The sequence below is a fragment of the Bombus pascuorum genome, chromosome 8 (assembly GCF_905332965.1).
Source record: "Bombus pascuorum chromosome 8, iyBomPasc1.1, whole genome shotgun sequence".
Taxonomy (NCBI): Eukaryota; Metazoa; Arthropoda; class Insecta; order Hymenoptera; family Apidae; genus Bombus; species Bombus pascuorum.
In genome coordinates, this window is record NC_083495.1 from 15,528,092 (window position 1) to 15,553,291 (window position 25,200).

Genomic DNA, 25,200 nt, shown 5'->3' on the forward strand with positions numbered 1-25,200 from the left:
TTATGAATTCATTTCAATGGATTTTCAAATACCGTTTTCCCTATCTTCTTTCCTTTTTTATGTAATATATTATAACATTTATAAAAAAAGACCTTGAAATTTAATTTATAATTGCATTATATTTAATATAATTTATACAAAGAGTCTACCTGTTTTGTAATACTTAACGGTCTTTCTTCTCTTTTTATTTACTTCATCAACGCTGAAAAAATAAAATTATACACATCTTTAACGAATTTATTTATCGAAACTAATACCTACCTTATATAGATATATAGTATATTCTTCTATTTTCTATTTTCTCCTATTGAAACAGGAAAAATGAGAAAGAATTCCAAAGGAATTCTCGTCTTACCTATAAAGGATATGTAGAAAAAAATCGAATAACAGCGATTGTTGAGATTGGACAGAATGTATTTATTTATCTTTGAAGTACGTAGAGTAAAGTAGATCAATGCAATGTTATGAGTAGTGTATCGAGTAGTAATTGTCATACGAGTTGCTAGGAACGAGTATGTATACCCACAACACCGAGGAGCTCAGCCGCTCAATTTTTTTTTTTTTTTTGCACGACACTGATATACATTAAACGTTACAAGATAGCAATAACGATTATCACCGTTGTTTATCGTTATCATTGACGTTACCATAGTACCTTAGCCACAACTTTATTACATGACTTACATCTTTGGCATCGTGGATACCAGGATTCAACAACAATACACGCGTTCACGCACACACGTACACACACGCACGCACACACACGTACACGCACCAAATCTCAAATTCAATATCGTTTCTCGCGGCTTTTTTTTTTAAAGTAACGCGAAACGCGGCATGCTGCTTACAATTAGTAAACTTAGGCTTCCTCGCATACCAGTCTCACCGACTGGATAAATAAGTATAGTGTCGACTTGTTTCCTCCGTGACGATTCTCTTCTTTCTTCTTATCTCGTTTCCTTTTATCGTTTTTAAGAGATATTCGTTTCCTTATTAGCGATTCTTCGAATTTACTTTGCTCGGATGTTCAATTCGTTGAAAAGTATTGCTCTTCCAACATTTGGATACGAAGAATCAGAATGCGAGGAAATAAAGGTAGATTTCAGTAGTAAAAAGTATGGAGTCCGACACATTTTAAACATACGTTTGATGTTTCTTTCGTTTCGTGGATTTCGGTAATTAAGATTCTTCAAATTTATATACTATTTGTGTACTAATAATCGAATTAATAATTTGTTAAGGGAAGTAGTGTACGATTTTATTAATTATTGTATAACAAATCCTAATTTTATGTAGGATATTGCAAAGGAAAAAGACCAATTACGTTTCTTAAACTAATGAAACTATTAATTTTACAGATTGCTAACGAAACTTCGAGTCTTAAAAAATCCCAAAATTGTACGAAGGGAAGAAAACATCTTAGTGTTGTTAGCAACGCGAAGCTCCAACTCCATACTTTTCACGATACTAATTGCACGTTACTTTGATACGATTCTTTAACTGCGACAATTCAAAATTACTTAAAATAACTTCATTAAGGAGCAAAATAAAATCGTCGGATCACAAAGTACAGGGATTTTTCTATCTTTTTTTCACGGAAGAAAATCGTCACGATTTAAAAGAACTCAAGCGATCCCCCGTCCATCTTTCGTCCAACGCTCTGTCTAATCGACATTTTGTTTCCCTCGCGCCGGTGGCACGCCGGCCCATCGTCATCGTCCATTTAATCGAGGATGCCGCGGACTTGGCTATCACAAATCTGGCACGAACGAGCCTTACAAAAAATACAATACACGCCCGCGACGTTTTGTTTCTTTTTTTTCACATTTTTTCTATTTTTTTTTTTAGTTTTTTTTTGTTTTATCACAGACCAGCGCGCCGCCCGACATTAGCATTCTTTTGCTAATTACGCGTCGCTACCGCTTTTGTTTCGCCTCGCATCATCCATCTACGAAAGCTCAGGGCTAGGAGAGGGGTTAAGGAGAGGAGAAGGGTCTGATCTATCGATTAGTCTTCAGCGGCCATCGATTCGTCGATCGTCGTTTCTGCTACACGACATTCGCCCCGATAAATAAATCATTTTTCATAGAATCTCTTCTTTGCCCTTTTCTTTCATATTTTTGTCCGCTTGTATTTTCTTTTCGTAGAATACGATAGTTTACCGAATGAAAGATCGAACTATAATTACGGTGAAGGTAATAAATAAATGGGAAGAGAATAGATATAATTTGTAGAAAATTAGACTCTTCTCTTGTTGTATGTTGTTTTGAGAGATTGGTTGCCAGTAGTGAAAACTACGATTGGTCAGACTTCCGTCAAGCTATGGTGTCTGTCTATTCTGGCAATGTTCTACTCGAGTGTATAAATGTTGCCATCTGTGGTGTACTTTTTATCGATTTTCAAGCTAAAATAACAATAATAGGAAACTATGTGCGTTTATATACACAAGTTGTATCAGATTAGAGTTATAAAACACGAACAATAAATCGATAAAATTAATTTATAAATTTCCAATATTTGCCAATCAAATTTCCTTTAAAACGCCTTCATATTAAAAAACATAAATATAAAAAATCTTAATAATTTTAATCTTTCTTCTATAAAAAAATATTCCATAATAACAAGTACCTATACTTTACAGCCATGTACTTTCAAAATAAATTATGCAAAGCAAAAATAACACACGACAAAAGTAATTGAAAAATGAATTGTACGAACTCTAAGGATGTTGCCAATCACGAAGACCGATCTAGAAAGAGAGGAAACGAAACATGAAATTATAATCGCGCAGTAAACGAACGATCGGAAGGAATAGCGGCCATATCGGAAGTAGCATCAGGAGTAAAGGTGCAAAGACGCGCGGGATCTACGCATACAGCGGCCACCTGCTAGGTTCTCTCTCGCTTCTTCTTCCCTAAAAATTCTCGTGTGTGCCCTCGTGTTTGTCTCTCTCACGCTTTCTCTCACCCTCTCTCTCCCTCTCGCTCTCAACGATAACAATTGAATATGAATTAGAAAAATAACATTATATCGTAGACAACAATTGGTTACAATGTATATAATAATGTACCAGTAATAGTGTATTATTAGTTCTTTTTTTTTTTCTCCCCCTTTACACAGTATTTTTTATCCCCCGTTATTTTTTTCACCGTTTTTTTTTCTCTTCTTCCTTCTAAAGCGTGCCATTGACGTGGGGCGCCGTGACTGGCGGTTCATGGTAACGCTAGAATTAAATTTTACACGCCGCTTCGTAGTCGTCGTACCGTCAGCTTGGTCGGTCGATCGATCGCCGATCCGTGATGATCGACGATCTCGCGGTCGATGGGATCGGATTCAGATGAGACTCGCAGCTTTGTACCACACACACAACGGCTATTTATACATACATACGTAATATATCGAACGCGGTTACCGTGAATGGGCTGACGGCATCCTGTTGCCAGTTTTGACGTCTAGCAAGAAATGGCGCGAAGAAAAACACGCGTGATATTCTTTCATTTTGTTTTTAATAGTTACTCAACATTTTTGTTAACAAGTTGGATAAGAAGAAAACATAAATTCGTTGATAAAGAGTCGCGTATTGCGAGCAAGCTTGAATATGTAGATGCTGTTATAGAAATTTTTTAACTCTTGAGGGATGCTGACATAATATGTATATTAGCGCTAAAATTTTAGACAGGATTATAATAAATTATAATATGCATATTAAATGTATATTTTTAATTTTTGTTTAATCCAAGCAAGGTTTTTAAAAGATAGAAAAAACACGATAGGCATGTACTTTTAGCGAACGTTATTTTACTCAGAAATATTTTCCAATATTATTTCTGGCTTGCTATTGATAAATGAAAAATAATTTTTCTGCAAGAGATCAGAAGTGTGTGTTACTAGAAACAGAATTGATATTACGATTATCATTGTTCTCTGGCGATTTTACATGTCTCGTTTAGTACGTTTTATCAGCTTGAATTTAGAAAACTAATTCAAATCGATAAGTTAACTCGTCTCAAAGTTTCAAATTAGATCTAATCTAGGCAAAAATCGAATAATATTTACAAAATTGAACAAAATTTTTTAAAGCATGACTTAATCTCGAGTTTATCGCGCATCGATTTTCCTATGTATGTAACTTGCGCGTATAAAGGCAATTTAGTCAACTATGCGCGTGCATGATATAAATTTAAGTAACAAATAATTTCATTAGAAACTTGTAATCGAGTCACGGTTAAATTAAAATAGAAGAAAAGACATGGCTGCAGTTCGTTCAGCCCGTTCCGGCCAGTTCCCTAATTAATTAATTAATCGATTAACCAAGAAGCGAGCGTGGCACGTATCTCGAAGACAGCGCCCAGCGTCATTGGAAAAATTCGTGGACAGATTTCGAGACGGCCTGCGATATCATCACCACTGTTTCCTCTCTTATCGCCTCTTTTTATTTTCTTCCCACGCGTTTCTCTCTTCTCCCCTTTGTTTCTCTTTTTTTCCAAGTTTTCTTCTTGTCTTTTTTTTTCTTTTTTTTTTTACTTATAAGCCTCTCGCTTGTACGTTACGTAGAGAAAGAAACGTCGTTCGTTCGCTCGACATGTGTACAATCAATCAATTAAGCTAACACGTAACTATTTACGGTAAAACCTATTCACGGCTTGTACGACAGACACGTATTTATAATATATATATAATATATATATAATATAATGTTTATATATATATTACAGTTAGATTGCTCATTGTCAATTCATCGGTTTATCACATTTAGTACAAGTTGAAAAATATTTCTAACATCCACGTGGAGGGGCGGTATGGCCACGTGCGCCACGTCGCGCGTTTCCAATTTCTAATTCCTCCTGGTATTCACCCGTGGCGCACGTGCCGCCCCCCTCAATTCGTCAAATTACGCTAATTATTACAAGTTACAATCATTAATATCTAACAGTAGGTACGACAAACAATTACGACAGTACGGCCACGAAATGTGTGTATGTGTTGTGTGTGTATTCATCCCATCTTCGTCTTCTTCCATTCTTTCGTTTTTCTTTTTTAATTTTTTCTTTCTCGATCGCGTCGTATTACTCAAACATCCTCGCGAACCGGCTAAGTGTGATTGCAAAATCGACTTTCGTTAAAGCTTCGACACAGAAGGGTGAAGGCGGGGGTGGGTTTTATCGACGGGTCGGTAGAGGGTTGCCTCGGATTTAAGGGGCAGAGACGAGTGTAAATTTCGGCGGGGCTACTCGAACGAACCTCACCGAGAACGGCGAAACGATTCTTCTTTCGTCCCCCTTATCGAGTTTCATCTCTTTTCAATTTCTCGTTCTCTCATGGATCCTCGTACTCTTTACGCTTCCACGCACCTCTGTTTCTCTTTTCTCCTTTCTACTTGGCGGCAGGATTAGTAGTGGGACGATCTCTATTTCAGCAAAATTACACGACGAAGCGGCGGACATTCGTGCCATGGATTTACAAACAGTTCCAGCAGCGGGAAGAACGTTCGCTTTTCGAGGACGAAACAGCGATAGCCGTAATCGTTCGTTATTGCTAGGGTAACGAGAAGTCGAGAGAAGATTAGGAAAAAGGTTTAGTGATACATCTACGATTAATTTTGCCGAAATAGCGTGGGAACCGTGGCGTGCACGCGCGCCGCACCGTTTCCGCTTCCACTTCCGCTTCCGTCGTTGTCACAAGATCAGGAACGTCTGCGACGTTTACATCTACGTTTCGATTTACGAAGCTTTTCGACGGCCTCGACAAATTTCGTATATATCTTTGGCGGAAGAGTCGAGGATTATTACGCCTTTGGTGCAGACGCACGCGCGCGCACGCCTCGTCGGAACGTGGATGTGTTACGTTTTGCAACCACGCCGTGCGAACGGGTTCCAAGGTATCTTTTTTATACGTTACTCCATTCTCTCTCTCTCTTTTTTTTTTTTACTTTTTTTTTAGCGTTTCTTGAATCTCACTTTATTCTTCGAGACATCGTACGTACTATTACACAGACGAAGCTAAACGCTGAAATAGTTCGCAGGGTTTTTTTTTATCCTTGTCATATTTATATTTATATCTATTATATTTATATATTTTTATATGTACTATTTAATTATTTTTTTTTTCGCTTAAATCTCTTTAGAATAGACACCGAAAAGACATCGAGAGACTCGAAGGAAGGTTTGAAATAGGAGATTAAAGTTTCCGTTTCCGGCTATTACGTTCGAAAATTGTCTGGCTACGTTAACGAGTCGAGCTAGCTACTACTTCTGCTGTTCTCTATACACGAATTACACGCGCGCACGCGCGTGTGTGTATGTATGTGTGTGGATGTTTGTACCGGGAGAGAGAGTGCGTGTGTGTTTTCGTTTTGTGTGTATGTGTGCGCGCGTATGTGTGATACTCGTGTGTGCGATCTGTCGTTGTATCTGTGTCGTGTATGTATGCTTCGTTTTAAACCTACGAGTAGTCGTTCCGTACGGACGGACCGACGGACACCGAGGATTGAGCAAACTGTTATTGCACGGAACGCATAAACTCGAAACACTCCCCAATTGTTTCTGCTTCTTTCTTTTCCCTATGAACCTGCACGGTTCGCTGTGCTTCCGCGAGAAACTGGTCCTCGTCACGAACGATGCGATTTTCGCAAACCCGATCGAAACGCTAGCCTTCGGGTCAAAAGATTTTCACGACTTTGACTTTCGTAGAAAGACGATGATACTTTGAAGGATGGCTTTTGAAATTTTATTTTAGAGCGTTTTTATAAATTGAATTACGTGCTGCATTTTCTCTGCATGTAATCGATAACTGAGAATGGATTCGTAAATTAATATTAGTAATTTGTTACTCGAGTTTGAGTAATTTTTTAACACAAAATTTTGAATGAAAAATTGACGAAAATATCAATGTGTTTCGATGTAACAGGACGCAGTCGGAAGAATTTTATAGCTTCCCTTCTTACGATTTTTTTTTACTATTTTCGTACGAACAAACTCGAAACGCATTCTGCTTGTCGAATTGGTTTTATGAATGGAACATGATTCGTTATTAAAGGAGAAAAAAGATTCGATAAATTTCGGAAGATCTGGAAATGTGAAACGGATGACGTCTCTTTGAAAACCTTACATAAAAATTACATGTGAAATTAATATTTCCGATCGACTATTTTCCTGCTTTCCGTTCTACTTCGTAGAATTCTAAAATCTCTGGAATTGTTAAATTTTCATTAAATGGATTTCTCAGTTATTTCCGAGCAACGTTTAAAAGAACCGTCGTCTTCCTGGTAGCGAGACCTGAATAAGAAACCGATATATAATTAAATAATTCAGAGGAACAGTGGTATTTTCGTCGCGAGGACCGGTTCGTCGCGGTTTTAATCACTTGCGTGGTCTCTATCGATTAAACATTAACGCCGAGAGACCTTCTTACAACATCCTACCTAAATACACTTAGCATATATCCTCGGAACATAGATAAACCAGTTAAAAACATTGTATATGTTCCTATCTACCTATACACAATATATAGATATAATGTTTGTATATCATAACCATATTAATAATATTAATTACATATATATATACGATTGGAGTAAATAATTATTAATTAATCCTTATGCGTATATCACATCTGATCGTTCAGTCAGTATAGGAAGACCCTCGCCTCGTCACCAACACACACAAACCCGCTTTCAAGCATTCTTCCTCTAACCTTCGTCTAATCTCAAAATTACACGACGATCGATTCGAAATCTCGAATCATCGAGACTCGTCGCGTATTTTATATCGTTTCTTCGTCTAACCCTTCTCTATCGTTTGCATCGATATCATTCTTCGTCACGTTCGCTTCTTTAGCCTTTCCCTTTCTCTCTACCTATCTCCCTTTTTTTTTTTTTCGTTATTTTTCTCACTCTCTTCCGATTCGTTTAAATTAACCCGATAGTACGGCTACTATCTAAACAGACATTTAATTTTTTTATTTTGTTGTTGCTTGGTAAAAACCTGAAATCGCCATCGAATATCAATATAATACACTTAGTATGTACTTATAGTATAAATATAGGAACATTCATTAAATATATTTTCATATATATATATATAATATTATCATCGTCATATATATATTTATATATATATTAGAATTTGTATATATATATATTTATATATATATATATATTACTTGGTGTTGTATAGGTAGCTATAATTTTTAAACGTGGTTTAAAATGCCCAATCCATTCCATAACGCCTGGCCATGGGTGCTGCTTTGTTCTAGGATAATGTACGGAATTAACGTTACTCTTCGTTCGGGTAAATCGGGCTGTTTCAGTTCGAATGCGATTAAGTTCGAACGTGATCATCCATCGGTCCGCCGCGAATTGCCTGGAATTTCGAATTCTTCCGCATCCGAATTAATACGCGTGATCGAAGCTTGCATTCTGTTAACGTTGTTTCGAGGTCCAGACGAGGTGCCCGACTTTATACGCTTCGGTAACGTGTGTATCTCCACGATTGAAAATAACAAAGATAGTCGCTTATTATAAACTGTAGCATAAGTTGTTTAACAAGAAGTAAAAATTCTTTCTTAGAAGTCCGAAGGTTTATCCATGACATTTAAAGTTCGACGAGTTGTTTAAAACAAGAAATAAAAATTTTGTTCTATAAGTTGGAGGATTTATCTTCTTACACTTAATTCTTTAATGCGTATTTCTATATTCTAATCGTATCATAAATTTACTGTACAGTGACGATGTCTTGTTAAAGATCGAAATCAAACGTACAGTTATATACATATATCTATTCAGTTTCAAGTTTCTCTAAAGTTATGCTCTAAAAGTTTTTAATAATAAATAATAATTTATTGGAAGAAAATCCCGATCGTAAGAAGTAAGAACTATGTGCGCATGCAACGTCGCATAGTATGGCGTACTGACAGCAGGCTGTGTGTACACGAAAAGCCAATAATGCATCATCAATGGTGTGCATCGCAGCGAACATGTTAATTATCGACACCGCTACTTAATGCGAAACAAACATTAACGTGTTCGCTCGCTTTGCAGCTCGCCAGAATACGGTAATGTACGACAGTGAACGGTATTAAGCCTTGCTGAATAAATAAATACTTAAATTCGTAATATTATCCAAGTCATGGAAAAATTCAACCGCGAAAACAATTTTATACGCGGCAAAGGTTCCCCTAAAACAGAGAGAACATTTCGCTCAAATTCGAATAGGTGCGTCAATATTATTTGAACCTCTTGCTAAATTTCAATGCTGAAACAAACATAAATATAGCGAATGGAGACTCTATATGAATACAGTCTCTAAGACGCCATCGAATAATGACATAAAAAATTCGATTAGTACAATTAATTTTATAAAACCTATAAATAAATAGGTGTTGATCGTTAATTCAACGCTGCTAACTCGCATACTTCGGTCAAAGTCGAATGGGTGTATCAATATTACCTCAACCTCGTGTTAAATATCAATAATGAAACAAAATAGAGTTGTAAATACAGCGAAGAGAGTGTAAATATTTATGTATTTGAATAAAAAATTAAATCAATAGAGCTTGTTCCAAAAACGAAAATGAGTAACTTTTAATCGTTGATTCACTCTGTATACCCTGACCGTACTCAAATATTGTTACCGTATCGAAATATCTACAAACGGTATTTCTATACAGAAATACCTACCACAAAACAAAATCAAATACGAGATATTCGAAATTTCGACCTCGTAACAACGTACTTAGACAAGATACCTAAGAATCGCGCGAAGGCTTTCGACTCGCGGTTCCCGTGTTCCTTCATCAACACCGATTTCCTCCCTCGCACATTGTTCTCATATAGGCCATGAAATAGACGGATCGCTTGACGTAAATATATCCGTAAATATAAATATCACTCGTAGGTAAACTATAAAAAAATATCACGCGGATATATTCGTTAGTGGACGTATGACGGAAAAACCAGCTTCGCCCCACCCCATTGGGCTCGGGAACCGTGCCGAGGCCATACGCGCGCTCGTGCGCCCCTGGAAAACCCAGGTTTGCTCCATTCCGTTTTGCTCGCGATCCCTTTGTGCCGGGACACACAATCGCGTTGAATATATTATGCCGTGCACATTTCGGAGGTACGTTTTACCGACTTCGATTGAAAGACGGTTGGCTATCACGCGAACTAACGTGATGCGGAGTCACACGCTCGGTCTATCGCGCTCTTTCCCTCTTTCCACTTGGCCTGCGTTTCGTACTCCGCTTGGTCTGCCCTCCTCTTCCCCTCTTTGTTCTCTATTACCTTATTCTCTCTGTCTCTCTCTCTCTTCCTCTTTCTCTCTTTATGCACACTGACGCAGAGTTGCACATGAACGCGCACCGCGTCACGATTAATTGATTCCTGGAATCCCAGTCGTAAGTTCGGGGCGAACTTAAAACGAGGATCCGATGCATTATTTCGCGATATCGATGCGACCTCGCTCGACCAACCCTGCTTCGGCGAAAGGAAGATCGCGAGGTTCGTGGACTTTTAAGGTTTCTCGTGGTGGTGGCTCGATACAGGGTGGGGTATAGAGTAAATTTGGAAATTGGCGGAGAGTAAAGATAGCTGGCTTTTCGTCTTCCTTTTGGAATCGAAGTTTGCTGGGAGTCGCATTATCGCATTGTTATTTCTTAACGTCAAGGTTGTTCGGCGAAAGGAAGGTCGCGAGGATCGTGGAATTTTCGCGTAATCATCGGTGGTCGTGCTTTGGTGGAAAGCGAAGGCGTTGGAGAATGTTAGAAAGTAAATTTGGAAGTCGTAGTTGTAAAATAGAAATACGTGGTTCTTCGTCTTCTTGTTGCGATCAAAGTTTGGTAAAAGTCGCATTACTGCGTTATTTTTTTATATCGAAGCAACTTTCGTCTCAGCAGAAGGCAGATGGTAAAGGATCGTGAGACCCGCGGTATTTGTCACGGTAACAACGTGTGTTGATAGTGTAGTGGGAAATTAGCAGAGAATAAAGATAGGTGGTCTATGGTTTTCTTTCTGCGATTGGAGTTCGGCAGAGGCCGCTGAGGATCGTGAGGTAAATAGGAAGAAAGAGCGGCTTACTCGTGACGACGTATAGAATTCGACGCTAGAGGTGGAGCGACAGAAAGTTTAAACGAAGGAAGTTTAAATTATTTAGAATGGTGGGTGTTACGCACTAACTTTGGAGTTTTAGTTCGTCGTAGTGAAAGGAAAAGCTCGGCTTAATCGTGTTTTTCTAACATTAAGTAGTATCTCGAGTTTCAACAAAATACGAACCAATTGTTATTTACTATATTACAATTGAAACATTAAAAGTGTTTATAGATAAGACTGTAATAAGACGAAGATTAAAATATAAAAATTCGAGAACAGCGGTAGAGTAAATCGTAAACGTTGGAATCCATATTTCGTTACAGTAGAGGACGGTAACAACTGAAAGACCAAGAAAAAGGATCCCCTTTTGTACGAAAGATACAAGGATAATGACGATTCGTTGAAGAGAATTGTGGAAAGTCTGAAAATTCCCTTGAGAAAACTTTATCCATACAGGTCTATTTTAAAATAATTCTAATGATATTATATAACGTATGATCGAAGGAAAAATGAGATCAAATGGAATTAGGTAACCTAAATTTCACCTAGACGATGGATATTCATAAGCCTCTTTTGGCATGGGAAACTCGAACTACGAGACATTCGGTTGGATATAACACTGTCAACGGAAAGATTGATGGCATTTCACAACGGGGCGTGTCGAGTGTCTGTTTTTTTCTCCTATTCGTGGAAATTTTTGGCTCGACGCGGTGTCAATACTTCGTGATCATTTTTTCAAGAACAGAATGCAGCTACCATTATTTTCTTTGTTACAAATCGGTGCATCGCACGTATTCGATCGAATCGGATTGTTCCGAATCAGAGGCATCGTTGATAGGTATGAATATCGCAAAATGATATTATTACTATGAAAATATCCAGAAACAAACCGTATCAACGTAAAAGTTAAAATTTCAAGATCAGAAATAATTATTACATCAAACTCGCTGATATTATTAAAATAAATAAATTATTTCAACGTCATATTTTGTTCGTAAAGACTATAAAAATTAAATTTACTTCAACTATACGTTTTTCCTAAATCTAATGGTTTTAGCAAATTGTGATTTTACGATACTAATCTGAACAGTTACCGTTCTATTTTTCGAACAATCGTATTTTGAGAATAAAAACCCGTGGACGTTTCATTTTCATAGAACAGAAGCGAAAATGTTGTGAACTTACGAAAATCGAAAGCTTCCTATTTTAGAGAGAAATGTCTTGTATTTTCTCTAAACTCCCCTTTCTCTATTTTTTATCGTAAGCCTCGTATTAACATTCTTCTTATTAACCATCGAATGACATAAAAGTCAGAAGATTAACGAAACTTGACTTATCATATTCTTCCCATACAATCTTGAACTAAAAATAGACATGAAAATTTGTTGGATTTAGGACAACGACATTTTTGACGATTTTCTTCTCGCACTATATTATTCCTTTCGTTAAAATTTCATTTATTTATGCTTCAGTCGTCGATATTTTTATACAGTAACGTCAAATTTCTCGTAAATGTAGAAACATATCCTCAGTTTAATTATTACCAATATTTTCCCTACAAGGCCATGGAAAACAGAAAAAGTAGACTTTCGAAAGTGTAAATTGACGATTCCCGTAGAATTACTACACTGCACCGAAAGAATACATGAAATTTCAAGTGTAACGGTGTAAAACCGGAAGTTTTCACGTCTGTGAAAAACGTGACAACGCGTGGCTCATCCTCTTCTCCGTGACATCTGTTTTTCTCGTTCCTCTTTTGCCGGACACACGATCCCGCGGGAATGTTTTTTTTCCGCGGGATATGAAGATTTTACCGCGCCGTCACAGAAGAGTTATCGGAAGAATCTTTGTGGGTTTTTGTTTTCTAGGTCGAGTGGAGAGACCGGCGAAAAAATCGCTCTCGTAATTTGGACGGGCTGCGAAACCTCGACTAGAGCACCGTTGACGATTTTAACTTTGTGATTTGGCAAATTGGAAGAGTGCGAGGCGACTTCCGCCCTTTGATTTTCTCCCGGTCAAAGGACTAGTTTTCGCTATCGATTCACTCGATAGAAACACAACTGTGATCGAGTTTCGTCCACAGTGGCTCGTGAAAGTATTCCAACATTTATAGAAACCTGTTAGAAATATATTGTGTGTGTTATACGTAATATTTTAAAATTTCATTAGCGTTATAAAGAGATTCGATCATTATGATTATGTCGGTCAAGTTTGAAACAAATCTGGAAATGTAAATAGAAATTACAAGATACACATTTGGTACGAGAGATGATAAAAATATTTAAATGGTTAATTATTCGTTATATTAATAAGCCTCGATATTCGGTGGAATTCTTTTGAATATTTATCATACGCTTATTATTTATCCATGTTGCATGCTAATTATTTTACCAAATATATGTTTAATGTAAATGTTTCGCAATACGTACATTTTTCAAGTTTCAAATTTTATCAATATAAACGTGACTGTTGTGTCTCGCCGCAGAGTTAATGAAATTTCAAAAAGTTTTACATAATACATACAATAGAATATAAAAGTAAAGCTGTATCTTTCTTTCTCTATTCCACTTAAATATTACGAATAGACTCGAATGAGTATAATCAAACTTTATTAACTAAGGTGGAAAAGATAGAAAGTAGTTTGACTATGATCGAAATTTTCACGCGGTTTCTGGTTATAAATTAACACATTGTGTAAATGAGAGACGAATTATATAATCAAATTTTCTAGACTATTGACAGCTATGTTCGTTTTAACGTTAAAATACGTTTCGCGTTATCTTTTGTAAAATTCGTAAACTTATTGGAGAATTATCCATTCAAAGTTTTTGCAAGATAACGAATGACTTATCTTTTTAGTCAATTATAATTTCCCTTTCAAATTATATGACACACGGTATACTTTAAAATATATTTTGCATAGAGAGAAGTAATTATGAGCTGTGGCATATCTTCTCATATGTTCTGCTGCTTTTGCTTCTGAAACATGTAAACTTTAACATCTGACCTGTTTGATAACCTCGCTATATCGCTTCCATCAATTATATATCTACAAGCCATGCGATGTCCTGTCTCATCAAAGCATTTACTTTACTTTATATATTTGACCATATTTGAAAGAAGCATTAAATAATTACACACGATATTTATATTTACATAAATCCCATTAAAATATGTGAAAAATGAAATAAAGAAATTAATTTTTAAATAAACAAGTGCGTAGAATTTTTGTTAAAAATTCCTGGAAATACGCATTATTTGAAAAATATATAACTCCGGTACACAATGTGTTATTTGTCACATAACATGCGATCTTGCATTTATCGTGCAAGGATACAAAAGTGACACGCGTGTTTTTAAATGGAAAATTGCTTTCACGGTTGGTGAATTAAATTCTTGTAAAAATTCTCGTACGACCCTCTTGTTCTTCTACTATTTGATATTATCTATCATGTTATCACAGTAAATCAAACGTTTACTTAGTACCTTGATAATAAAAGCTAGCTAAAATTCGAGTCGATATTTCGATATCACATATGTAATAGTAATCGTTATAAAATATTATCACTGTTGCATATGTCGTTATTACAGATCGTGCTTGTAAAAAATATATATATCGTTCGTTGTCAATCAATATCAAATTATTATAGTTATGCAACTATCAAATTAGTCGAAAAAAGCGAATTGATCGCGTGAAATGTATTTCGGAATTATAATATATTTAAATAGTGGATATTTAAAATAGGTTCGATTATTACACGTTGATTGTTAAAATATATTCGCGAACAAAATTTTCTCGAAATTAATAACGTAAAGTACTTGTGATTCTAAGACCAATCTGTATGCAAGAATAGAAAGAGTAATTTAGTTAGTGAAATTAATAAGAGAAAATGAACATGACTAATGTAAAGATAAAGACATAGATCTCTTCTGCATTCGTTGATAAGTTTTCTGAACACGCTATCTAATGCATAATGGTGTTCATGTTAAGCTTTTAACTAAGATGATAAATGCAATTTCTTATCATTTTACGTATGCATGATTGAATAGCATAATTACTATTCGTTTAATATCTAACGTTCCATTTCATTGCAATATTTGGCACTGTTGTAATACCAAGTTTGTCAGAAATTCGTATCGAGCAATTTTGAATATAAATCAGAAGACTGCGGATTTTTATGCAAATTCGTATTTTTACAAATACATTTAACTTAAATTGAATAGAACTTAAAGCGTCATATTTTGACAATTTTTTATATTATTTGCATTCCGTGTATCTTCACTCTTTCGTTTTTAAATCTTCCCATAAATGCATAACAATCCGCACACTGTAAATTTAACAATAAATCCGATAATAATTATTCAATAAAAATACTCCTATTCGTTTCATAATGTTCTATCTCGACAAAAATGAAACACGCGATCGGGGTGTTCGTTTTATCGGACAATTTTCGAGCTGTTTCCTTAACACGTTTCATTTATTTCCAGTTATTATTACTATATATATTTCCATACCAAATTCTAGCTGTCTAAATATTTGCACAAGTATCTGTTAAAAATATTTGCTAATATAACACCGTTTTGTGTTTCGATTTTTGTAATCATATAACTCTAACACATTCATTCCCACACCGTTTAAAAGGACGGATGGAAATAAAGGAGGTAACGAAGATAAAATAACGCTATCAGATATGAAACTCATTTTTCAAGCTATACAGACTAAACTGATCTAAATATTCGTTAGTCATTCCAGACTGAACGACACTAGTACGCTAAATAAATATTTCTTTTATCATTTAAAGGTATCGATATCACAGTTTAAAGAATATACCTATAGATAGCTTTCGTTGCACAAGTAATTTTTCAAAATCACTCGTTTCTCTTCCTAATATCCTTACAACCATCGTTCGATATTCGAATCGAAGATCTACGGAATCTATCGAAATTCAAGAAAATACTTTCTTATTCAAGATACCGGTATCACAGATTAAACAATATCGTTTTCATCACAAACGGTGTAGCTTAAGAAGTAAACGAAGGAACTGGCGTTAAAATGATCACGAATTCTCGAAATATTTGAAGAATACACGAACTTCAATCTCAGTGAAATCTTATCGATACGCACTGATAGCCGACACAGTGTTAAAATTAAATACCCTAAAATTATCCTCAAACTCTGTTACGGTAATAACCTACGACCAATGATTTGAGTTAAGATCAGACCAGAGTTAAATAGGTCACTATGAGCTCTATTACACGATCACCTAATCTATCAAATATTCGGCAAACTCGTAAACTCGCAAATTCATAAACCCTCAGAATCTATTAAAAATATGTTAAAAGAAGGAAGGTAATCGGATGACGTAAGGATCGCGATCGCGAATTGCAAGGGGTAGTTTCTGCCGTACAGAGAACGATCCTCGAAGCACGGTCGGTCGTACCACGGCGGAGCAGGAAACGTCAAGCACAGTCGGTCTTTCAGTGACAGAACGATTTGCAGCTTCCCTCGGCCGTCCATAACGCAGTAAATCTGGCGTGCAGTGGAAATGGAGCGGCAGCGGGCGGACGTGGCTGCCTGTATAAAAGCTAACAGAGGCATCAGGCGTCATGGAACTATTTTCCTTAATCCTTGGATCGTTAATCACGCGCGAGAGACGGACACGATACGCGGTCCTGTCGACCGGCGCGTTTTTTTTTTCTTTTTTCTTCTTTTCGAGAGACCGCACGAGATGGACAAACCAGCGTAAATTAAAAGTCTCGCCGTGTTTGTATCTTCTATATTCGCGCCTCTTCATCCTCCTTTTTCTTCGTTCGTTTTATTTTTTTCTTTTTTCTTAGTTTATCATTTTCCTCCACTACTTTTTCTTTTAGCTTCATTTTAATTTCCTCTATTTTTCCTTGTTCTCCCTACGCGCGCAAATGTTCTTATTTTTCTTCGTTTCCTTTAATTCTGTTTATTTGTTTGCTTGTTTGAAACTCGTTGACATTCGTTGGACATGTTCTCTATTCGCTTATATCCGCTTCTTTCGTTTATTTTCTCTTCTTTAATAGTTTCTCCCTTTCGGTTCACTTTTTCAAGTCAACCTAATACGTTCGCCTTCCTTCGTTCATTCGTCCATCATGGGACGATGATTATTCGCTTCGCGTTGTAAAACTTACACCTTTAATCGACTCGACTATATATATATAATATAATATACGTAATTTATCGACTAAACCGAGTCATCGCGGCGCCGGACCAGCCCGCTCGCAGGGAAATGCGAGGCTCGAAATTTCTTTCTTTTTTTCCCCATTATTTCTATTATAGGTCGACTCTGTTCCTCGTCTAACACACGAGCCTCTTTCGTGTAATAGGTAAGTATTCGTTATTATAGTCTTTTTCTTTGGCACCTTCTTCCCGCGAGCGGTCATTTTGTCTTCGTCGTTCCTGGCTACCGGGCCACGATCGTTCTATTCTCTTAGATAGCACCTTCGTTATTCGACTTCGTTTCACGAATGCGCGATACACACAGCAGCAAGTACGTCGTAAATTACTAGCTAAATGACTAAACGTTAATTCTGACGGAATTTGGGCAAACTGGCCTCGCAAGAATCGAGCCTGGTTTACTTCAGCATTTTTCTCTCTTAATGTCGTTCCTCGTGGTCGGACTCGCGAGACTTTCTTTGGTTAACCGATGCCGCATTCTTTACCCATTTTCGCGGATGCGAAGACGCGCGACGTAATCGCGTGTCCCCGGAAATTACAGAAGCGAAGTGCGCCGTGACGTGGGATCCATGCGGGTGAAAGATCGACTTGAACTTGGTACGAAACCGCGGTCGATCTGGGCATTTTGCTCTTTGCGTTCGACTTGGCGAAATTCGAATGATCGACAGAGAAAATATCGGTTAACGTTCCTTGGTTTCTTGGTTCAAATAATTCGTTAATTCGGGTAACACGTAGTGACGAATAAATTCGATATCGAAAAAGAATATTGATACTACTACGATTCGATTACTTCTGAATTACAAAGTTATTCTTTACGACGTTATACTTTCTTTATCTATCTGCATGTAGAGTTACATTTTTATATGCTGTAAAGTCAGAAGCATTTTCATAAGATAATCTTTGCGAAGAGTCAAGGATATTAATATTTTCTTAATTATTTACAGAGAAAAAAGCGTCTAAGAGTTAAGAGTTAGTTAATATTCGAAAATACGCGGTGTAAACTATACTTTCGTTGTAACTCAGAAATAATTGTTGCATGAATATGTAATACCTCCGACTAAAGAAAAATCACAAAGGACAAACTCTATTAAATTCGCTAGGATGGAACGCAAAGAGCTATCAGTTTCCCAGCATTTCCGCTCTCGGTTTCAGGTTTGAGCAACGATCACGAAATCACAGCGTTCGCTAAAACGAGGCAAGTTGTGTACAAGAATAAAATATAGAAGAACCTTCTGTTTACGCATCCTTCACAGCTATATCATATCCCACGTTCTCCCGGGGACAAGTAACAGTCGCAGTACCCCGCGTCGTTAAAAACAACTCAAATCGCCCACGATCGAACCAAAAATTTCTCTCGTCGTTCCTATATCACGCAGCTACTCCAAAGCAGATCTCGATCACCAAGACGGCGAAAGATCGACGCAAGCTATGCGGTAACTTTCACGAAAAGTAAACGAGACATTGGCACTGGGACGGCACGTTTGCAACAACGATCGCTGTAGATCTCATTACTTATCCTTAATTTAATGTCTATTTTAGAAGACGGAATAACGCGCCGAATAATTTACCATCCGTCCAAGTGATCGATCTTCGTTCCCACCGGTGGACGCGTCCATCGTCGACGTTTCTATCCACGGATCCATCTCTCTCTCTCTCTCTCTCTCTCTATTTCTCTCTCCCTCTCTCGTTGTCTCGATCCCTCTCCCTCTCTCTCTCTCACTCTCTCTCTCTTTCTCTCTCTGTAGCCTGTTCACCAGGCGAATAGTTATCGTAGCCTTGTGAATAGTTAAGACGCGACGAGAGGTTCAAATTCGATCGCAAAACCCCGGTCAGGGAACCGGACGGAAGTTGTTGGTCGATCTCGCGATCGACAGCGATCCAGCGTCCGATGGGAGATGAGCGAACGCTATACGAACGACTAACAAGTGTAAATGTATTTTCGGCGACCTCGAGGATTCGGGTAGCGTTGTTTGTATATGTATGTATGTATATACTACATATATATATGTATATATGTATACACACACATACACATATATATATACATACGTTGTATGCTCGGAACCCTCGGAATTACGGAAACGAGTGGAACGACGATGTGAACTCGCTTGCGAGACCAGGTCCCAAGAGAATGAGCCGGCACTCTCGTTTCTGCGCTCGCGCATATGTGGATTCTGGACGATCTATCGTTTCATCGATGTGTATATGTATGTATATGCATGTGTATGTATATATATGCGTACACGTATCAGGGACATACATATATATATACACGTAAACAGCAAAATGGACACAATTGGCTAAGAAGAGGTTTTTGGAAGAACCGCGGAGACCGTGTGATAATACATGGTGTCCTGGTCGGTTTTTTTTTCTACTTGCGTGACGGCTAGAACGGAAAACACACGCTTTATTGCTAGATCGCTAGGTTTAAAAAGGATACACGGCTGGCTTTCCAAGGCACCGGCAACGCTTCCGAGAAGGGCCTGGCATGATTCGCGCCTATCCTTCGCATCCATGCTAACGTCGAACGCGTCGCTGCGTCCTTTGGACCTGAAGTCTACCGTTTCTTTGAATCGTATGCAACGTCTTTTGACCACCGGCGACAAGAGTTACGATCGATTGATCGTAGAAGTTACATAGATACCGTAGCACAGAGCTAGAAAAATGACTAGCAGGATACCATTGGTGCAAAGGAAGTAAGTATTGCTCCCTGTCGCTCGTCGTTACGCGTTGCTACGCTGTCTTATTTGCATATGTGACACGTTCGGTCCATCACATCCCTATTCCTTTTGCCATCTTTTCATCTCTGTATTATAGGTACATACGATAGTTCAATAGATCGATTGATTATAGAGAATGGTATTCTTTGGAATATTCCGAATCGTCGTGTCGATCGTGTCAATGTAATTTATCGTTTAAACGATTGTTGTTTTAATTTATTCTTCTTTTCGTATTCTGTAAAATATTTTAAATCCTTGAGCATCGAATGTTCGATGTTGTTAGATCGAAAGGTGGCAGTTTCAACGTAATTACTTTTTACATGATTATTTGTTAAATTTAGTATTTCGTTGAGCTGGACCAATTGATTATATAGAAAGATATTCTTCGAAATATTTGAGAAGCGAAGGTTTTTATTTTTTAAATGACTATTTTTTAAATTTGGTAGCTCGTAATGGTACTTAAGCTAAGCTAATCTCGGCCAATAGAATATCTCGTTTGATTAATGAAACAAGTTCGAGGACAAATTAAGAAAATAATTATATCGTAAATTGAATTATTTTTCTCGTAATTAATCGACTGCTAAATATCACGGTGTTTGTTTAAGCACTCTCGTTCCTCCTTCCACGTGTGACGTGTCTTTATTATTTGTTTTAAGGATAGAAAACGCAAAGAATAAAGACGCAAGCACACGCTATTTCAGGTGAAATTGTGAAGGAGGAAACTACTCGTGATATTCGCAGTCTGGGCTGTAGACCAGAGTGGCTAATTAATTTCAGAGGAAGAATAGCAAACATGATTGTTTCTCGTGAGATGCTGCTGCGAGAATCCTCCACTTGTAACGAATAATCTCGAGCTACACGTATAACGTGGATTATGTTTCTAGCGCACCTTTTGTTAATTAATTCTTGAAATTCAATATTTCGCGATACTTGCAGTCAAACAATCAAGTAGTTTGTCCAATCCCTATTAAACTACCACCTAAAATTCTATAAACCGTGTCTTTTGTATCGATCATTGCATATTTCTAAATAAGAAATTTACATTTATTTCATTCGTTTGATTATCTTCTCGCCACGATTCATGATTCTCTATTCAAATAATAGAATTTCAGATTGAAAGAAAAGGATCAAATCGAGAGGAGTTCGATCAATCCTCGTATATGCTCCTCGAAATTTTTTAATAACGATTCCTTCACAGATTTTCTTGGAATTTAGGGAATTTTCGAACAATAGAGAAACGCGATCGAGTTGGAAATAATGCAAAAGACACAGTAAGATCGATCGAAGACTAGTTAAAATTTTGCTCCAATAAAGATAAATATCAATCCGGTCCAAAGATACCACTCTTCTGCATCATTATACCAGCATTTCTGCTGTTTCTTTAGATTAATGGAATAACAAGAACGAAACTGTAAGGATGCGAGTAAAACAAGTTACCCTTAACTAGTTACGGTGAAATAGAAGCATGTTAACTCTCTACCGAAGTTCTAGACTCAATAAAAAATTTAAACCTTCGCTTGTAAGTTATAATTGAGTCGCTCGGAAGCCACAACGATCAACCTCATAAATTAGAAATATTCACAGATGCGTGTGTTGCTTCCTTAAGAAATTGGATATTTATCGTACATTCGGGTAATACGATTGAGAAATTTAGAAAAAGAGCAATTAATCGATTCGTCTTTCGGGATACACAACTATAAAATTCAAACTGATTGACAATTTTCAAGATATCAGTGTCACGTATTACTTGAGAGTGAAATTGTGACAATATTTATAACACACAAAGTATTGCAGCATCTGACAGTACTAGTTAAGGATTAAATTAACTTGGAAAATTCAATCTAATGATTCAAACGTTAACTCGTAAATATAAGGAAAATCTTGCATCGAATTCGGTTTCTTTAACTATTCTACGATAAAGTTCCATAAAAAAAATTTGATCAAAAGGGTCACATTTTTCATATTAAATTGTCACGGAATCGGGGCCAATATATCAATCATAAACGTTATACTAGACGTTACATATTTTTCCACTAGATTTCCATTCAGCAGATACTTCCCGTCCAACCAGGAGTCGCGACGTGTCCTCGACTGCGTGGCATACGGAAGAATGATCGTTATCGCGTGCACTGTATAAAAATCGCATCGATTACGCTGACAGCTATTACGTAAACGAGTAGATCGCTCGTCGGTGGTGCACGAAGACGAAGAAGACAACAAAAACGAGCCGTCATCGTCGACGTCCGTCGCGTTCTTTGGTTTCGAATCCTTTATCACAAATTAGTCTCACTAACGTTAAGTAGAAATCTTCGACCTTCTTCCACTTTCGTTTTTCTTCCTTCACTTCTTCGTTCTTCTATTCTCTTACACGTTCGTGATAAGATTACAATCACGCATGTACAGCCATCGTCGTCGACGATTTCTTCATTTCCACCCTTCTTCTGTAATTGACTCGTCTCGATGGGCAAATGGCTGGATGGATACATGGTTCTCCTCTTCTTATCGCGCTCTAGACGTTTCTCGAATCTTCCTTTTCTTCGATTACGCACCAGAGAGAGGAAAGAACTCGTGAAAAAAAAAAAATCGCAAGTTCAACGAGCCTCGAAAAATGGATCCGAAGACGCGAAGTTTACGAAGCGTAGTTTAACGTTATCTTAAAAATATGCTGATCTTCCGCATCCTCCGAAGTTTCACGCCAGAATTTCTCTCGTTCGACTCTGAGAAGAGCGGACATCTCGCGTGGACGAACCTTCGAAAACTACCTTTGCGTACGTTGACATTCTCTCACCTGTCTGCTCGCCCCTTCTTACGATCTTGTACTCGATGATTGGGCGAATTCTATATGAACGAAGTTTCATTATTTTTCTTACGTCGTTGTCTCGTTTCTTCGAGTATCTCTGACACGGAAAGGGTGTTCCACGGGGTGTAACAAACGCGTTTAACGATACACAATACGCAAGCATCGCGGTAAAATAATTCGTTCTTTTACGATCGTTGTATACAAGTGATTCGCTGTCGGTCCCTGAAGCGGTGCGCGTAAAGCAAGAATCGCCACGATTAGCTACAACCTAAAGAAAAACTTGCAACATTGACAAATCTTTGTGGCGATTGCGTACTTCGACGAGTCGATTCGCTCGCAATCGAAATTCATCCACCTGGAACAACCCTTTTCGCTATCACAGAATCCTTAAACACCCGAACTAGAAGACGCCGCAGCAAGTGACAAGAACGTCCGTACAATCCACGCAGTTTAGCGTTGGTGTATATGGGTGGTGAGATGCTTGGACAAATAATCCGCCCTGGCGAAACATTTGCCGCACATTTCGCAGTGATACGGCCTCTCTCCGGTATGGATACGAAGATGCCTAGTAAGGTCGCTTTTTCCGCCGAACGCGCGTCCGCAGAAGAGACAGACGAACGGTCGTTCGCCGGTGTGCTTACGTACGTGGAGTTTCAGGTTCTCCTTCGAACGGACGCACTTACCGCAAAAGGGGCAGGCGAAGCGACGTTCGCGCCTGTCAACCTCGTGACTGCTGCGAGCCAGGCTGATCACGGGATCCGTGTGTTCGGAACGATCGTCGTCCACAGCGTTGTCGTCCGTGTCGCCAACCTCGCTGGTACCACCGGCTGATCTGCTGTTTCCTGTAGGAGCCTCGGTCATCTGAACCTCGACAGCCTCGCCAGGATTCTCCTGCACGCTGGCTGTCTCAGAGATGCTCTCTTCGCGAGCATTTTCATTGAAGGTTCCCCGCGTCTCTTCCTCACCTGGATTGGTAGTGGTGTCGCTGCCTGTCTCCACCTGCGATGGTTCCCCGGTGCTGGACACCTGGTCGCTCCTCTCCGCAGCCGCGGACACCGTCATCGCGCTGCTCTGAGGCTCCGGAGCTCGTTGCAATCGTTCCAACGCATGGTTCAGTCGGTGCTTCTTGAAGGACTTTAGGTACCTGAACTGCATGCCGCAGACGTCGCAGGTGAAAAGTTTATCGGCCGGTAGGCGGGCCCGATGGTTTTGCTCCCGGTGTTTCACGTAAGCGGATCGGTAACGGTAGCGTTGGCCGCATTGCTCGCAGGTGAATGGTTTGTCGTCGCTAGCCTGGCCGGCGTGCTGAAGCAACGCGTGCCGTTCCAGCAACCAGGCGGAAGGAAACGTAGCCAGACAGACGCCGCAGCGACGCGCCAACCCCGCCAGACCGGCGAAACCGCCGTGACCTAGCAGGGAACCGCTTCCGCCGCCGCCACTCGTGCGTTCCACCAGGGCTCCCCAACCTCCTGCATCCAAACCGAGGGCCAGCGACACCTGAAACGATCGTGGTCTGTTAGATGGAATTCGACTAGGGTTGCTTCGTGTATATAGCGACGTGGATGTGACATGTTTTTCTTAGGATCCGTGGATCAAAGGACGAAGATAGATTTTGGGGTTGAACGACGAAGCGTTTTTATGGACCGTAGATAGCAGAAGTTTGCTAAGATGACAGTTTGTAGAAACGACGAGTCGATTTTCAATTGATATCCTTCCGTTCTATGAATGTCCTATATGATCTTAGATTTAAGCTATTCGATTTTATTTAATTTTATGCTACTTTATATATATTCTATATTTTACGCGACAAAGAACACCGGTAGCCTTTTTGATGTAAGATATAGGATAGAAATAAAAATTAAGTAACCTAATTCGAATGTAATTTAAATTATCGTGGTCATCTATGAATCTACGTTACCAGGTCAGGGTTTCGATTCCGATTCAAGTATATGATTCGTATAAAACCATATTGATCGTGCTTGTTCTATCTTTTATTTTAATTATATATTCTGAATAAGAACCAGTGATATGCGTGTAACTGTAATGATTACGTACATATGTATAAAAATTGAGATGCAAGCTAAAATTTAGATAGAAATGTAGAAAATGCATGCAGTATTAATATGTATTATAAGAATAGATAAAAGATTATCTTCAAAATAGGGCAAACTTACCAATATCGTTTCTGTATATTTAGTACGTGAGTTATTTCTTCCTTTTATCGCCTCTGACACAGACACCGAAGTAATAGTATAATATGTACATCTTAATGTTTGTTAAATACGTTGAAATCAAATATAGAAATAATAGGAAATTAAGGATAATCAGTGTGTATTTCTAGTTAACTCCTCGCCAAACGATTACCTTACTGTTTCTTCGTTTGATAATTTTC

At 38.1% G+C, this 25,200-nt stretch overlaps 1 protein-coding gene across 3 annotated transcripts in view; it reads right to left on the reverse strand.

Moving 5' to 3' along the window:
* Positions 1-393: 393 nt before the first annotated feature.
* The window catches only part of LOC132909884 (zinc finger and BTB domain-containing protein 14-like), a 121,405-nt gene continuing 96,598 nt past the window's right edge, over positions 394-25,200 (reverse strand). For all 3 annotated transcript variants that reach the window (XM_060965074.1, XM_060965076.1, XM_060965075.1), the window contains one exon: positions 394-24,305. In XM_060965074.1, coding sequence (XP_060821057.1) covers positions 23,259-24,305 — 1,047 coding nt within the window. In that variant the 3' untranslated portion in view covers positions 394-23,258. The remainder of the gene's footprint in view (positions 24,306-25,200) is intronic.